At 46.0% G+C, this 18,333-nt stretch overlaps 1 protein-coding gene across 4 annotated transcripts in view; it reads right to left on the reverse strand.

Annotated features, from left to right (window-relative positions):
• Positions 1-16,811: 16,811 nt before the first annotated feature.
• EVA1A (eva-1 homolog A, regulator of programmed cell death) overlaps positions 16,812-18,333 on the reverse strand; it is a 62,156-nt gene continuing 60,634 nt past the window's right edge. For all 4 annotated transcript variants that reach the window (XM_077926627.1, XM_077926629.1, XM_077926628.1 and 1 more), the window contains one exon: positions 16,812-17,449. In XM_077926627.1, coding sequence (XP_077782753.1) covers positions 17,320-17,449 — 130 coding nt within the window. In that variant the 3' untranslated portion in view covers positions 16,812-17,319. The remainder of the gene's footprint in view (positions 17,450-18,333) is intronic.

An 18,333-nucleotide genomic window follows, 5' to 3' on the forward strand; every position in this document is an offset into this window, starting at 1 on the left:
TGTAGCACCTCCAGGAAATGGTGGTAAATTCTCAGATTCATAAAATAGTTGGGTCACAATTAAAGATGCATAAGAATTTTGCGAAGTTCAGTACCAAATTATGTATTCTGGATCCCTGAATTCTGTTCCAGAGTGGAACCATCCTTTACTGTAATTTTCAAAAATGTGCTCCTATTCCTTTTCAGTCTAGTTGCGATGCGCCAGCCCATTAGTAGTTCAGCTGGGCCTATCTTTCGTGGAATGGTGCGCAACTTCTTGCGCCTGAATGGGGTGGTTGGAAGCAGCTCCAGCAGCTCCAGGCATGGCGCTGGGTCAGGGCCTGTTTCTGGTAGTGGTAGCCTTCCCAGGGCGGTGGATCAGTGCATACTGGTAGCCGGCGAGGAAAATTGACCACCTGAGGACACGGGGAGACAGCACTTGGGGGGTCTGCTTCTCGGGGGCAAACAGGCCAAAGCAACGGCTTGTGGTCAGTCACCATGGTAAAGGGCTGCCTGTACAAGAAATCGTGGAATTTTTTTACTCCCTTCACAATTGCCAGACCCTCCTTGTCGATTTGTGAGTAGTTTTGCTTGGCTGCGGTGAGTGTCTGGGGAAAGTATGCCACCGGCACCTCTCTTCCGTCTGGGAGTTGGTGTCCCAGGACAGCGCCAATGCCATAGGGCGAGGCGTCACATGCTAGCACCAGCGGCAGCCTCTTGTCGAAGTGTGCCAAGACCGAGTTCAAGACGAGGAAGTCCTTGACTGCCTGGAATGCGGCCTCCTGGAGCTGGCTGCACATCCAAGGGGTCCGCTTGTCTAGGAGTCTGTGTAGGGGCTCCGCTACTGCCACCTTATGGGGAAGGAAGGCGTGGTAAAAGTTCAATAGTCCCAAGAAGGCCTGAAGTTCAGTCTTATCCTTGGGCGCTGGGGCATCACAAATGGCCCCTACCTTGTCACCGGTCGGGTGGACCCCTTCTGCATCCACCATAAATCTCAGAAAGTCCACCTGGGGCACTTTTCCCACTTCACCTTGAGGCTCGCCATCTGGAAACAGTGCAGAGGCAGTCCCCGAACTCCTCTGGTGTGGGCCCAGCGATCAACACATAAGTGAAGAAGGGGGTGACTCCAGGAATCCCTTTAAGGAGAGAGCCCATTGGATTCTGGAATATGCCTGGCACCATGCCGAATTGCAGCCGCTTTACCCTGAATGCTCCTCTGTGCGTCACAATAATCTGTGCCTCTGCTGTGGCCTCGTCCCCCGGCAACTGCTGATAGGCTTGGGCCAAGTCCAGCTTGCCAAAAAAATTTCACTCAGCCAGGGTGGTGAGGACATGGCTGACCACTGGCACTGGGTATGCGTGGGCCGTGAGGGCCTTGATTATGGTGCATTTGTAGTCTGCGCAGATGTGGACCGAACCATTAGGCTTGACAGGTGTGACGATCGGGGTTTCCCAGGGGGCATTAGGCACCGGCTCCAGCACTCCTTGCTCCACGAGCCGCTGCAATTCCTCGTCTATGCGGGGTTTCAGGGTGAACGGGACCCGCGGGCCTTGAGCCTGATAGCTTGTATGGTGGGGTCTAGCTGTAGGGCAATGGGGGCCCCCCATATATTGTCCCATTGCCCTGTCGAAAACCACCAGAAACTCTTTGTATATGGTGTCCACGTCCACTTGTAAGCTAGTGCGGTTCACCCCAGTGATGGCTAGCCCCAGTGGTCCAAACCATGCCAATCCCAGTAAGCTAGTGTAGGGGCCCTTGACCACAAGCAAGTCCAATTGCCGCTTCCACCCTCGATATTGCAACCTGAAGGTCTCCACTGGGGGTGGGGACATTACATTTCTGGGAGTCCCAGAGGGTGAATGGGGCCGGCATGAGTTTGGGACCGCCCATTAGGGCACAGCTCCCTTAAGGTCCATGCCGAGATTATGGATAGAGTTGAATCCATGTCAAGCTCCATGCAGCACGGGGCCCCCTCTGTCTGTACCTCTACTTAAATTTTCCAAATTTCATGTTGGAATGGGGCAACTGGTATACCTGGCATTCCGTGATCTCCGTCGAGTTGCCTTGGTGCGTTGGGCCCCGGAACCTGGGGTCTTGGGTCGATCATCTGATGCCTGGCATCGAGTGGGCCGAGCCCAACACACCCAGGTGATGTGTCCCAATTTTCTGTACTGCCTGCACTCTGTGTTGCGGAAACGGCAGGTCCTCCTCTCGTGGCTCTCCCCGCAGCTTGCGCAGTTCCCTCCTTCCGGTCGAGGCAGCTGTGGTGTGCTGGTCCCGGGGGGAAAGTTACCGTTGACGTAGTCGAAGTCCGGTCCTGGGTCACTAGCCTGGAAACAGTTCGCAAGAAGCGGGGTGAGGTCCGAAGCAGGAAGCCGAGCGGGGACAGGAACACTGGAGGGTCAGGTCTGGGTCCGGACAGGAGCAGGTACTCAACGACGACGTTGCTCCCGCAAGCTGACTGGCCTTTATCTTCTCTGAGGCCAGGGGCGGTCCCGGCCCCCAGGAGACCCGCCTCTCCTGGCCTTAAGGTGAGCACTCCTCCTGGGAGAAACCAGTTCCCTTCGCCTCTCTGCCCTGAGCCTCTGCAGTTCAGGAGAGGCTGAAGGGTTACTGGGCCCAGGGGGAGACTCACCTGCAGGCACTGAGTCCTCAACTACCTCTGGAGCCAGAATGGAAAGGCTTCCGGGTTAGCGCCATCGGCAAATGGCGGAGTTCCTCCAATCGGAGGAACGGGCTCCGTGGAAATCGGGGCTTCCCGCCGCGGCGAAGGCGGGGGCCCGCTAGAAATCCCAGGCGGAGGAAGCCTGGGAACGTGGGGTTCGGCAGAGCACCAAGAGTGCCTCCCCTACTCACGAGGAAACCCATTTTTGGGGCTCCGGAGTGAAGTGGGGTGAGCAGCGTGGTGCATCGAACCGATTGCTATTTCCATGGAGGGAAGCCGCGCAGCCATTGCCGGAGAGCGCTGACTTTTTCCTGATGACATTTGGACTCTAAATCAAGTACCCGTGAGTAAAAACGGAGAATCGGATTAAGAACTTGCAAATTTTATGAATTAGGCACGAAGTGGGAAGGTGTAAACAGTAAGTCCGCCTCCCGTTCTTGTATACAGATTGAAGCAAAGACCTTGCAACCTAATAGCTTAAAAAGTCTTTTTAAAGTTTGAAATTTCCTGCACCCATAATCAACAAAACCCCCCTTGGAAGCAGGAGAAAGGGGGGGGATTTGACTGTTTAATCCTGCAGGAAGTGAGAGAAGGAATATAAGTTTCTACCGTCCCAAACCTGGGGACGGGGTGTCGGGACAGAATCTGCTTGAGACGTCCATCGATTGAAAGTGGAGTACATTGACAGATAGAAAAAATAAAAGAAAAGAGAAACAAACTAACTTCAATGCCACCTTCTGCATTTCTGCTCTTTAAAGAAACAAAGTATTTGAAATTGAAAGGACTTTGAAATCGAAAGTAACTTTCTTTGTTTGATACTTTCCTGAAAAATGGATACAAATAAAAATTGTGTCCCCTAGAGGGAGCCTGTCAGTTTGCGGTTTCAGCTTACATATGTGATGTTTGCACCGTGGGAACAGCCGTTTGATCTTGTTTTTGAACAGCAATGTCTTGGCAGGAAGGCTTGGTGTCTGCCCTTGACAGGACCAATGCTCTGCTGGTGCAGCTGTCCGTGAAAATGAGCCTGATGAATGAAAAATTGGACTTTATGAGTGCTGTGGCCAGTGAATATGATCTAACAGGGAACAAGGATAAAGAAGCTACACTGCGATCAACTCAGGAATCAAGGGCAGATGGAGTAGGAAGAGGTAGTAGCTATTCCCTACACAACACAAATGGTAAGATCCAAAGTTCTACAGGAACAAAAGCTATTGCCTTGGAAGATTGAATTTGGAGAGTGCTGGGAAGTATTTGAAGTCAAGGAAGCTTTTTACTCTAGTGGGACTGTGAAACTGGTGAATAACTATTTGGACAAATACTTTTTGGACTACAAAGATGAAGATCGGGAGTGGAACCGGGGGGAAGGGGACAATCAGATGAAGAAAAATGAAAATTATTACTGGATGGAACCCTCCGGAGACCCACTCCCTCATAAACTAACAATAGACAAGGAACTGCGTAAGTACAAACAAGAACAAAAAAATCTGCAGAAGGGGCCTAGAAGAGACTTAAGGGCCTCGGACATTAGAACACCAGATTGATGGACTAAGTAATGGACAGAAAGGACTGATATGACCCGAAACCAGGAAGAAGGGACGTTGGATGAAAATCAGAAATATGAAGGGAATTTTTTATGTTAACTTTGGAATTAGTGTAATATTATTGAAATTTGAGGGATTTTGTCGGAAAGGAACTAAATTGGCTTTAGTAGAAATGTTTTTAAGGAGAAATGCATGAATGTGATGTGTTTTTGAAATTTTAAGATTTTTAACATAAGATAAGGTTAAATGGAATAAGGTATATTGAATAATAGATTATATTAAAAGAGGGAAAGGTTATGTTGATTAATAAATAAGATAGAGTGTGAAGATTAACTATTTAAACTAAAATTGAGAAATATGGGAAGAATTTGCTGAAATAACGAACTAAACTAGAATACAAAAAGGGAGGTGTGAGGAGGTTCAAGAATTAAGCAAATGAAAAACTGTAATTTGAGATTTGTATTTTCTCTTTTTATTTTTCTATTTTTTTATTTTTCTGTTTTTCTTTTTGGGTTAGGGCTGGGGTTTTTTATATGTATTGATGAAACTCTGAATAAATATTATTTTTTTAAAAAAACCAGAATGGATTCAGCTGGTGTCTGCTCCTGAGGATCCGGCACAGGTGCAGGCGCCTCAGAATCAAGGCCCTGCCCCAGTTCAGCCGGCCCTGGAGGCGGGGACTCCTGTGCAGGCTGGGATTCCTCCGGTTCAGCCTCTGAATCGGATTCCCAGGCCATCACATGTGGTGTGTGCACTGCTTGAGTGCACCGCTGCACTCAGTGCACCTCCTCCCTGTTGGATTCTGAGTTGTTGGTGAGGTCTTCGTGGTGGACCTTCGGTTGGGACAGCAGGCTCGGCCGTGCCTCTTGCACCAACCTTTCGGCGGCTTTGGTTGCTGGGGCCTCTTCCAGAGCAACCTGGAATGTTAGGTCCTTCTTGGCGTAGAGGTGTTGTTGCACCTTCTCATCCCTCAGGCCACCAACAAGGCAGTCATAAAGCATGTTCTCCAACTGTGAGAAGTTGCAGCACCAGGCAGCTTGGCAAAGGGAGGTCACAAACCCGGTTATGGTTTCCCCAGGGGCTTGCCCCTTTGTGTAGAAGGCATTTCAGCAAGCTACCACCGAGGGCTGCGGCAAAAAGTGCCCCTTCAGCCGTTCCATTATTGTTTTGTAAGAAACAGTAGCGACGTCTTCAGGTGCAAGGAGAGCCCGGGCAATTTCGAACAACTCCTCTCCGCAGACGCTGAAGAATGTTGCCCTCTTCTTGGCGTAGTTGGTGACCTCTTTAGCTTCTAGGAGGAAGTTGAAACGGGTGGCATACCCTTCCCACTTTCCTGGTGCTGGGTTGAACGGCAAGAAGCTGCTGTCAGTTGCCATTCTGGGGTCCCAGAGCTGAAGCCTGGCTGCACGGTGCAATGCAGCAGTGTGGTAGGCGGCGGTGCTGCGGTGCTCAATGGGATCCCACCTTCATCACCAGTGAAATATACTCGGAGTCGAGTGTGAATTTAATGCTCTTTATTCAGCTCGTAGTAGCAATGAATGAATGAAACTTTCCCAAAACGTCTAGCTATATATACATTATTTACACAATGGGCCCCACATGATTGGCTATTTCCAGGCTGCTCCTGTAGGCCAATCAGGTTGTGGATTCACTTCCTCCAGAAGCCTGATTGGCTGCTCCTGCAGGCCAATCAGGTCGCTGATTCACTTCCACCTGGAGCTGGAGTGGGTGGCTCCTGTGGACCAATCAGACTGCTGCATTCTGGATCCTATTCTAGGATTCAGCTCAGTAGATAACACCCCCCCCTTTCCTCTCAACCAATGGCCCCTCTCATCCAGTACGCTGCTCTCACAGATGCTGTGGGGAGCCCCCAGGCAGGGGGGGAGTGCAAGAGCAGCTCCTTCCTTGGAGGTTTTGAAGCAGAGGTGGGATGGCCAGTGGCAGAGCTTCATGCTCCAGGACTGGGGGGCGCCCAACATGGGCAGGGGGTGGCTGTGATGGCACCCTGCCGGGATTGCGCTGCTGGGGGCGGTGCGCTCCCCCGCACTCTTCTTCCTCCGCCAGTGGGGATGGCCGCCTGCCAGGGATGCTGACACTCCTGCACTGCAGGCGGTGGGACCAGGTGACCCTTGAGGCCCCTTCCAACTTTACAATTCTCTGATTCTATGACACAACTTTGAAAAAATTATTAATGTAAAACCTTGAAAACATACAGCATGGTGAGTGTTGTCTTTCTATAGTAGTGGCACTCCAACAGAGTAAGCCATATGTATAAAAACCAAACATATTTTAAACAAGTAAATGATGGGGTATATTAAAGTGTACATTTTCTTTTAAAGCTCATTTCCCAACCCCCAGATACCTTCAAGATATTTATGCTCTCAGATCATTCTAGTCCAACGGCATTCACTTCTATAGAAAAGGAGCATTTTCTCTCTCTTTTAAATAGTTCTGCCTTGTGCTGCATCTTCCTTGTCCCGTCCTTTTCTTTGATGGCCATTTGGGTTTGCTGTGGCTTTTCCTCTAGGCTCCTGAGTTGGGCCTCTTCGCCAAGGGGTTCACTGTCTTGCTGCTCCAACAAATCAGTAACGACTGGTGGACAGTCCAGTTCTAGTGTTGCTAATATTTCTTTGTCTTCCTGGAGGTTGGTAGCTGAGAGTGTTGTGTTTCCTTTGGGAAAGCCCTATAGTATATTATTCATGCATCTTGCAATTCTAAGTGTTATGGGGTGCAGTTTCCTTCATTTTTTCAAGGAGTCCATGGGTAAATCTTGCAAGACCATGACCAGATTGTCATATATTATTTCTTCACTATTTCTCATAACCTTCCCAATCTTGTATTTCGTTTTAAAATGGTGGAAGCACATAACAATACCTGGGGAGGGGGGACTTTATTTTGCAGGCGGACTGACAGTAGCCAATGCACTCTCTCCAAAACTTCTGGGGACAATTCCAGGGAAAGTATTACAGTGGACTATAGATTTTGTAATATCTCCTTTTGCCTCGTCTTTAATATCACACACATGTAAAATAACCCTTCTTTGTATGTTCTCTTCTTCCTCAAGCTTAGACTTAAGGTCTTTCTTTTCCTGAAGCAGCCTTTTAATGTTTTGTTCTTGCCATAAACTTAGATCCATGGCTGTAAAAGTGGTTTCAGCAGTTCCCTCCAGCTTTTCTGTTACTGTATTTACCTTTGCTTCCAGAGGAGCCATTAATTCCTTCCATGTTTCCATGACCATGGCTTTTAGGGAGGTGTGTTGTGCTTCAGACTAAGTATGGTACCCAGGTCCCCCCCCCTTTTTTTCAGCTGCATTTTCTGCTGTTTTAGAAGGGACAGTAGGCATTTAATCGCTTTTTCCACTTGTTGGAACGTCACGTGTCCATTTCCCTTTTGACCTGAAGAATTGAGCTAAGCTTCCCTGCTTTGAGTGAAACACTGCTGTGGACAGAGCTGCAGCCGGGTGATCTGGCACCCCTGGCAGAAATGTCCAGATTGTGCCCCCAGCCATGGACAAATTAGCTGTTCTTTCCACCTCTCCTCCAACCCCCTCCTTTCCACCCATTCAATTCACCCTCTATTTAAAACCATTTCTTATGAGGCAATAATTGATATTTATAGTTATGGACATATTTTTAGCCGATTTTGCGGGGGGGGGGGGACATCGCCTGCACCCCTGCAGGGGGCCCACCTTGCCACCCCCTAGCTACGGCCCTGGCTGTGGACATTCCCTTAGGCAGAGGGAGGAAGAGTTTTTAATGAATGTTGAGCAATTGGGCAGATTACAGCAAAATTCAGCACCCAGGAGTTCCAAGCATCCATTTTTGGTTCCTGTTTGGCCACACATGCATGCACACACACACACACACACACACACACACCAGTAAAAGGGGTGAGGAAGTTACTAGAAATTGTGACAGCAATTCAGAACCAAGTAAGACACTTAGTTACATGTTAAGTAGGGAGTCGGTGGAAGAAGATTGGAAAAAAATTCAAAGTATATTTACAGAAATACTGTAAAATTAATGAATGTTAGAAGGGTGCTGGAATGAAGTTACATGGTTTTAGCAGAAATGTTATAAAGAACTAAGTAAAAATAGATTGTTAATGGGCCAAAGTGTAAAATTTAAGGTCAGATTGTGTTAAGATAAATTATAGAACAAAAATTGAGAAAGATGGAAAGGATTTGCTGAAATAGCTAATTGAACTAGAATACAAAAAAGGGAGGTGTGAGGAGGTCGATGAAACAAGTAAATGAAAGATAAAGATATGGAAATACTGGACGTGTTTTTAAATGTTTTTCTTTTTATTATTATTATTGTTGTTCTGTTGTATTGTTTTTTGCCTTTTTTTCTTTCCTCTTTGATGTATTGTAAGGTATTGTTTTGTTCTGTTTAACTTTTCATTGGTTCTTTTTTTCTTTTTCTTTCTGTAACTATTAAATCTCTAATAAATATCATTTTTTAAAAAAGTTACATGTTAAGTAGGGATAGAGTTACCTTTTCTGAACCTGCTCACCTTCAAACTTGGTCTGTAGCACTTGACATTTTGTTAAATTTATATGATCTCAGCCTGGTATGCTGATTTGCAAAAATAACGTTATTGTCAGTGGTGTGATCAGCTCTTACAATAACGGATAGCATTATATCCTCATATCTATTTCTGCTTTTTACAGTATTGCTACCATTATTCATAACCCATCATCAAGTAGCTACAATTTTATTGTTAGCCTTATTTACTTGGGATGCGAAACAAAACAAAACAGATTGCCTTCCTTGTCTGGTTGGCCTTGTCTGGCAGAGCACCAGCTGGATTGGGCCCCTGGTGCCACCAACCTGTCTTGACTGCTGGGGCAGGTCTGGGGCCTAGAGCTGCAAACAGCAAGACTGCATTGTACATTTCCCCCTTGTTGCTCAGGATCCCTTGTATAACTCGGGTAGACAGTTATGTCTAAGAATTACAAAGCCAGATTGCCTTGTCAGGGCAACAGGTGTGTGCAGTTCAAACCCATTTTTCCACTGGTGCAAGGAGGTTTGACACTTAGTAAGCCGGTTTCTGGAATGCACTGGAGATCCTTGGGCACACCATGAGTTGGCAAACAATACCTGCAAAGGTAATATCAGAGTAATCTAAAGATCACTCAGCTACATACACAGAGGGACAGGCAGGGAATCAATCCTGCATCAATGTCTAGTTTGCAATAGATGACAGAAATCAGTTGAGGGCTAATTCACTGTGTATGAATGATGAAGTAACTTTGAGGAAAACTGGGAACAAAAACGGTGCTGAGGGAGCAAGCAGTGTTATAATTCATCTTCCCTCCAATGAAGCAGATGATGTTGGAGATATTTTCCACTGTTGACAAAAGCAGTAGTGACTGCACCAAAATGTTGTGCTGCACAGGCAGAAGGCACCTCTATCCTTTCTGGCAGCTGGGACACATCATTAGCTGCACAAGGACAGAGGAGGACAGAGAAGGCAGACTTGCAGCCCAGTCCTAGGAAAAGCACAGCAAGCCTGGAGGAGTGTGTGTGTGTGTGTGTGTGTGTGTGTGTGTGTGCAGATGATTTGAAATATTACTTAATCTGTAACAACAAACTGGGAGGGGTGGCTAACACCCCAGAGGACAGGATCACACTTCAAAACGACCTTGACAGATTAGAGAACTGGGCCAAAACAAACAAGATGAACTTTAACAGGAAGAAATGTAAAGTATTGCACTTGGGCAAAAAAAATGAGCGGCACAAATACAAGATGGGGGACACCTGGCTTGAGAGCAGTACATGTGAAAAGGATCTAGGAGTCTTGGTTGACCACAAACTTGACATGAGCCAACAGTGTGACGCGGCAGCTAAAAAAGCCAATGCAATTCTGGGCTGCATCAATAGGAGTATAGCATCTAGATCAAGGGAAATAATAGTGCCACTGTATTCTGCTCTGGTCAGACCTCACCTGGAGTACTGTGTCCAGTTCTGGGCACCACAGTTCAAGAAGGACACTGACAAACTGGAACGTGTCCAGAGGAGGGCAACCAAAATGGTCAAAGGACTGGAAACGATGCCTTATGAGGAACGGCTAAGGGAGCTGGGCATGTTTAGCCTGGAGAAGAGGAGGTTAAGGGGTGATTCCACCTAAACATTAGGAAGAACTTCCTGACAGTAAGAGCTGTTCGACAGTGGAATTTGCTGCCAAGGAGTGTGGTGGAGTCTCCTTCTTTGGAGGTCTTTAAGCAGAGGCTTGACAGCCATATGTCAGGTGTGCTCTGATGGTGTTTCCTGCTTGGCAGGGGGTTGGACTCGATGGCCCTTGTGGTCTCTTCCAACTCTATGATTCTATGATTCTAATAACAGAGTTTAGAATAAGGGAGAAATTACAAAAAAATGAACAACATATCTGAAGAAGTGTGCATGCACACGAAAGCTCATACCAATAACAAACTTAGTTGGTCTCTAAGGAGCTACTGGAAGGATTTTTTTTATTTTGTAACATATCCTGCTTGGCAGGGGGTTGGACTCGATGGCCCTTGTGGTCTCTTCCAACTCTATGATTCTATGATTCTATGATATCCAAAGTTTCTCACGTGTCTAAGACTAGGTATTTCTTCCTTGTCTCCTGCTCTTACTTTGTTCCTCCATCCCAAACCTTTCCCATCTCTCTGCTGCTTGCATCTTCCCAAATGTCCCCTTTTCCTATCTCCATCCAACTTGGGGCTGTCTCTTTCCAATTATTCTCAAACCTGCCATCAGTTTCCTGGTGACAATCTTTCACCCAGTTATTTGCTATTATTGTCCCAGGCTTCATCCTGCAATACACAGGTATCCAGCCTTGTTCCACTAGTACATCTGAGATATTGATCCAATTACATTTCCTTAGCTATGTTGTGAACTTTGGCAATTAAATCCTGCCGTCCACTCAGCGCTCCCCTGCGTAGCTCTGCTTGGGGCTGACCTGGGCAGGAAAAGAGAGTCGCAGCAGCCCTGCCGTCCGCGTGAGATAGAGGGATAAATCAAGTCCAGAGACAGTTCGTTGCTACCTCTACAAATGTTTATTTACACAGCACTAAATCCATCAGAACTTTCCGGCATCTCTCCTTAGAGCACACGCAGCTTCTTTGCAGCCTCTCTCAGTCTAAAGTGAAACCAACTCTCACAGACAAAGGCGGACAAAGCCCGTGACGTAGGGCCCTGCGTCAGGCCCCTCCCAGATACAGGACACCAAGGAGTTTTAACCCTGTAAACTCCAAACTCCACATGAACTGCCCTGAGATCTGCAGATGAACAGCAGTACACGAATTTAATAAGTAGTAGTAGCAGCAGCAGTAATAATACCTAAGCCTTTTTATTGCTGAAATGTGTAAAGGGGTGCAGGAGAGGGCCTTCTCGGTGGTGGCTGCTCCTAGACTCTGGAACTTCCTCCCCAGAGAAGCCAGATTGGCTCCCTCCTTGCTGTCCTTCTGCCAGCAAGTGAAGACCTTCTTGTTCCAAGAGGGTTTCGAGAACTGACTGCTTTAAGGGATGGACTGGTGCTCTGATGTTTTCACTGTAAAGATATGTTTGCATTATAGTCAACTAATGTTTAATTGTTTTAATGACTGCATTCACACACACACACACACACACACACACAGTAGTTTTAGCTGTTCCTCTTTTAAGGTGTAAGCTACCTTGAGTCTCTGTTAGGGGGAAAAGGCAGGATATAAAAAACATGATATTGTAATAATCATTTACTGTAAGCTACAACTAAATATTGTCCATATTTAAAGAAGGCGATGGCATAAAGGAAGGACATAGTTGAGAATTATTTGAACATCTTTTTTAAGGAGAACAGGTGCAATAAACATGTAGCCCAAAGGATTAAATTTTAAATGTTCTTGCACTGTTGATTTACTTTGATTTGAGACTTTAGTTCTTCCCCCATTAGTGTGAAAGATGTCTCTGGGTCACCTTTACAAGCAATTACTATAAGCAAGTTTAGCAGATATCAAAGCAGGGCAGCAATTTACTACATGTGCAAATGGAAGCTTCTAATAAAGGCATGACCTTGGAAACAAGGTACAGTGGTGCCCCGCAAGACGAATGCCTTGCAAGACGAAAAACTCACTAGACGAAAGGGTTTTCCGTTTTTTGAGTTGTTCCGCAAGACGATTTTCCCTATGGGCTTGCTTCGCAAGACGAAACGTCTTGCAAGTTCTTGCGAGTTTGTTTCCTTTTTCTTAAAGCCGCTAAGCTGTTAATAGCCGCTAAGCCGCTATGCCGTTAATAGCCGCTAAGCTGCTAAGCCACTAATAGCCGTGCTTTGCAAGACGAAAAAACCGCAAGACGAAGAGATTCGCGGAACAGATTAATTTGCGAGGCACCACTGTAACTGAAATCCATGGAGCAGAGAAAGGTGAAAACATATTGACAGCAAGTCTCCCACAACATGCACTCAATAGGGCAAAATAAAGTTACACGAAAACTGATTAGTAGCAGACGCAGAACTCCAACAAAATGCATTAATGCCAAAATCAATACAAAAACTACAATACTCTTAGAGCAATCCCTCTTAGAGCAACAGCAGCCTATAGAATATGGCACACCTTCCCTCACTCCCTGACCTCTGCTGCATTGACAAAGCTTCAATTCAGAGATCTACAGAATGACCCCTGCAGAGAATCAAAACTCGCCCTTTTGGAGGAGGAAGAAGAAAGAGATTTACTACAGCAACTACCATGGTAATCGGTCATAACTGGAAGCAGAGACCAACTACAACTGAGGAATGGGATGACTAGAAACTGGAAAGCCCAGAACAAGCATGGGGCAAGAGGTTTACCAAACAAATGGTTCTGCTGCATCATCACAAAACATTATTACATCATTATGGTAAAAAAAGGTAAAGGTAAAGGACTCCTAACAGTTAAGTCCAGTCACAGACAACTCTGGGGTTGCGGCACTCATCTCGCTTTACAGGCCGAGGAAGCTGGTGTTTGTCCGTAGACAGTTTTTCCGGATCACGTGGCAAGCATGACTAAGCCACTTCTGGCGCAACAGAACACCGAAACCAGAACAGCGCACGGAAACGCCATTTACCTTCCCCCCGGAGTGGTACCTATTAATCTACTTGCACTTTTTGGCATGCTTTCAAACTGCTAGGTTGACAGGAGCTGGGACCGAGCTGCCTACTTCACACATGGAAACAGCAGGGAGTCAAGCCTGTGAAGTTTTGATGCAGTGCTTGATAAGCTTCATCAATAATTTTTAACTCTCTTGTTCCAGTGCCAGTTTAGACAAAACATTAAGCAGTGTTTAAAGTTTTGAAGAGTGAACCAGTTTTGAGAGCACATTTATGAGTCAGAGATGGCACCATCCTTCCATTGCCACAATATTCTTGGGCACAAGGGACATGGAAGGCCCCTTCACTCTCTCTTATAACATGAGCTCCAAGACAAGCTGAGCCTGTTTCCAAAGCCTGTGCAGGGGGCTGGAATGACCGTGAGGGATTGTTTCAGTTGAGTGGAGAGCTTTTGAACTGACCTTTCATGCAGAATCCATGCCTCCCATAGCACCCTAGTTTTTCAAAGCCTCATGATTAATCAGTCACTTCCTAAATGTTCTTCTCATTCAGGAAATGAAAGGTCATACCAATTAATAAGATCAAGTCAGCTTCTGTTATAAGTATAATAGAGATGAGACACACAAGCAATAAATAAATCCTGAACTAGGTCTGCACTGTAGCTTGACCTCATTGTAAGGGAAACTATGAATGACAGTTACGTCAGTTAGCTGCTTTAAATATCTCTCGCTGATTTTCAGATTCTCAACCATTTATTGATACATCATCACTTCATTGTTTTCAGTATAACATAACAATGATCTCATAAACAATGTTTATGACAGTTACGCAAATACAACAACGTAGAAAATAAAATGTGAGCCTACAACAGTCTTGTGGCTCTGTAAAAATGAAAGAAATGGGAAGAAAAGAGGACAACTACAACAACAAAGGTCCCCCCCCCCTTTTGGGGGGTGGAGAGTGTGTTTTAAGTAATATATGGTAATATGGAAGTAATATATGGATATTTGGGACGCGGGTGGCGCTGTGGGTAAAAGCCTCAGCGCCTAGGGCTTGCCGATCGAAAGGTCGGCGGTTCGAATCCCCGCGGCGGGGTGCGCTCCCGTCGTTCGGTCCCAGCGCCTGCCAACCCAGCAGTTCGAAAGCACTCCCTGGTGCAAGTAGATAAATAGGGACCGCTTTATAGCGGGAAGGTAAACGGCGTTCCGTGTGCGGCTCTGGCTCGCCAGAGCAGCGATGTCACGCTGGCCACGTGACCCAGAAGTGTCTCCGGACAGCGCTGGCCCCCGGCCTCTTGAGTGAGATGGGCACACAACCCTAGAGTCTGTCAAGACTGGCCCGTACGGGCAGGGGTACCTTTACCTTTACCTTTTATGGATGTATTTTAAGAAAAGGTAGTAATAGAAATTTAGTAGAGGGGCTGAAGACTCTCCTCCTTCCGCTCGGCGGCTGGGGCACAATGGCGAGGGCAGCAGGGTCAGGGCTTCTCCTCTCCCCCCCCCCCCCCGCCCGGGGCTCCGAATGGCCAGGCGTCCCTCTCCTCCTCCTCCTCGGTGTGGTGGCGTGCTGGCCATGGCTCTGTAAAAAAATTGTCCATTCTCTGCCCTGCCATTTCCACCAGTTCTGGAATGTGCATGATGCATTACTGTACTTGCAGTTTCCAGACCTTCTTCAAAGGGAGACCAGCAGAATCTACATGGGAGTTGACAAGGGCCTGCAAGACGCTGGCAAAGCTATCTTCATCCAGGAACACCCACAGCCAGCCAAGCAGATGGTGCTGAAAATAGGCCCTCCTAGAGGTCAAAGCCACCCAGACCTCAAATGGCAAAACTCTACCCAGGAGTCACCCCAGATTAAGATTCTATTTGTGCAGGAGGAGTGCAACATTACCAGAACCCCCAGTTCCCAGACATGAGAAGCTCCCACCAAAAGGGCCTCCATCTGATGATTATACCACATGATTTTATATCGATGTTATGTAGAACTGGAGACAGTAAAGAACCTCGCTGCTTTGTGCTGCTGCCTTCATATTTTTCTTAAAACAAAACTGTAATATTCTTCTTCTTTAATATGAGCATTGACCAATTCACTGGGGGATGAAATGAACCAATTCACTGGGGGATGAAGCCATGAAATTTGTGTTCTGCACCACTCTGCGAATGCTTAAGGAAATTATTTAAATGATTAAAGACAGAGTAAGCCAATCAGTACAGACTTCAACCAGAAATTGTACTGAGTGTGAAACACCAAATACATATAGACATTCATCAGCTTGTAGAATTGGTAGGTTTTTTCCTATTTCTCTTTTCTTTTTTGGTAAAGTTTATTATCGTTATTAATTCATTTTATAATACATATAAAACAAAGAGATCAATTAGATCACAACAGAAAAAAATTAAAAGATGGAAAACAATACTATAAAATAGGCACCTAGAACAAGAAGTTGCATAAGAGTTAAAGTAATAATGTCCAAGTAAAGAGGTTTCTTTCCTATTTCTGATCTCCATGCAAGCAAACATATAAACAGCCACCAATCTTTGAACACCTATTCTATTTCCCTCAACGAAGAAAGTTTTTTTAGTTTTTTAATCCCTGTTTAGCCGGAAGACATTTGTCAAACAGATTTCTCATCAGACTCATTTGACAGGTTTCATAAGTAACAATTTTTCAAAAGCACAAATCGAACTTCTGAAATGGAACGTTTGTATGGGACAGAGAGCCTGGAAGGGAATATGTGCAGGGGAGAGTCCCGTCATACACCTTCAGTAATTTCAGAACAAATGCAAAAGCTGGAACAAAATTGGAATCACTTTGAAGCATTGCTCCTTGGGCCGTGTCACTTGCACAACCCACATTAGCCCCACAGCTGTAGCCCAGTTACCTGGGAGTAAGCCTCACTCAACACAGCAGGATTTACTGCTCAGTGGGTATGCACAGTTATGCTGCCTATCTTTCATTTCCAAAGCCAATATAGTTTTTTCATAGTCTGTAAATTTCCAAATCTTTTTTTGTGTACTGTGCATTTTTGGTAACAGTTGTCATTCCTTTGCTCATTCATATTTGTTTTCTGTGATCTAATTATTTACCTACTAGCTTAGCTTTGTGATTATATACTACATATAAAGTACTTTTTTATTTTTAAAACTATCTGTGGAAATCCTAGGAATGCTGTGGCAGCGTGGCCTCAGTGCCTGGCTCCTTCTCCTGCTGCTGCTGCGGAGGGGAAGGGGGGGGTAGGAGGAGGAGGAGGAGCCGCCTCGTTGGCAATGTCAGCCCCAATCTCCCTCCTGTTGGTGCCTCTGCCTCCAAGAATGTCCTACCACAGCGCTCTCCACCAGTTTCCCCCAAAGTGGGCATTTCTAGCTGCTCAATAGCTGCTTCAGTCCAAACGGGTCCAGAGCCAGTTTCTTTAGGAGCTGCTGCATCACTGGCTCTTTCAACGCAGCAGGGACTACCTCTCAGGTATTCTGGGAAGGGTGGGTGTTGGATGGAGTTGTCAATTACTTTCCTTAATAAGTGTATGAAATGATTAAGGCTCTGATTTTTAATTGTATGCGTTTATTGAAGGTTTCTTTAAAAAAAAAAAGTCTCATAGTGCTTGGATCTCTGCAGCTTCTCAGCCCAGCAGCCACTACCTAGAATGACCATGAGAGGATATCACATCACAAGTGGCTGAAAATCCTTGGCTGAAATTATCAGAAGAGAATGAGTTCCTTCCAACTCTAAAGTCTCTGTTCCATTTCCATTTGCCATACAAGAGTTGTATCTGCTATGCAAACGGTTGGCATCTAAACTCCTGGCATCTAATTTAAAGTCTAGGTTCAGCCTTAGAACATATTAACTTTGACTAGATGAAAGTACCACTGAGCAAGTGTAAAATGTATTATTTTCATTTGTGAATGCAGACTAATAGTTTCAAGAAAGTAACGTGATTTATACTAAAATGGCTAACGTCTAATTTCATTTTTAAAGAAACCTGTACCTGGGCATAGGCACCTTCTACAAATAATGACAATTGTTCTAGGACAATGAATTGTTAGCAGGTATATTCCCAGGGACCTTATGACATGCAACCAGAAAAGTCGATCATTTCGTCAGTCCAGTTGTAAACAAAGACTGCAGCAGAGATGGAGCGGGCTTCCAAATGTCCAGGCGTTTCACTTCCATTTTTTCCCTTTCTAATTCTTGCTGCTTCTCCTTTATGTGGAAAGGGATGCTAGAGTGGGAAGCCACGATGGGGGAGATAAAAAACACACCAATTAATCGTAGAGTTTCACTGTCACAACAGAGTAAATTCAAAGCTGTGCACCCAAAGGTCATGCTCCTTGGCATGTAAATACACATGTAAAGGTAAAGGTAAAGGGACCCCTGACCATTAAGTCCAGTCACGGTTGACTCTGGGGTTGCGGCGCTCATCTCACTTTATTGGCCGAGGGAGCCGGCGTACAGCTTCCGGGTCATGTGGCCAGCATGACTAAGCCGCTTCTGGAGAACCAGAGCAGCGCACGGAAACACCGTTTACCTTCCCGTCGAAGTGCTGCCTATTTATCTACTTGCACTTTGTGCTTTTGAACTGCTAAGTTGGCAGGAGCAGGGACTGAGCAACGGGAGCTCACCCCGTGGCGGGGATTCGAACCACCGACCTTCTGATCAGCAAGTCCTAGGCTCTGTGGTTTAACCCACAGTGCCACCCGCGTCCCAAAATGCACATAAAACTCATAAAACTCACCTCAAAAAGCAGACAGGCATTACAAGCTCAGAAATTTGTGCTTTGTCTACTCAGGATAGCAGTATTAGAGAAATGTCATCTCTGGTTCTACTTTAGACATGTTTTTCACCTGGGACTGCTGCCTAAGCTCCTTGAGGCTGTTTGTCCCCTCCCTTCCCTCATGTCAAAGGCCTTTGGTGCAACCTGAAGGGCAAGAGCTACAGACCTGTTGCTTTTTACATGTGGTTTGAAGCTTCAGATCTCTGCAAGGGGAGCAAGAGCCCAGGGTATTCTACCAAACAGGGAAGGCACTTAATTTTTTTCCACCTGGAAAAATGATGTCAGACCATCTGGATCTTTGAAAGAAGCTGCTGCCCTGACTCTATGGAGAT

Source organism: Podarcis muralis, chromosome 3, assembly GCF_964188315.1.
Source record: "Podarcis muralis chromosome 3, rPodMur119.hap1.1, whole genome shotgun sequence".
NCBI lineage: Eukaryota > Metazoa > Chordata > Lepidosauria > Squamata > Lacertidae > Podarcis > Podarcis muralis.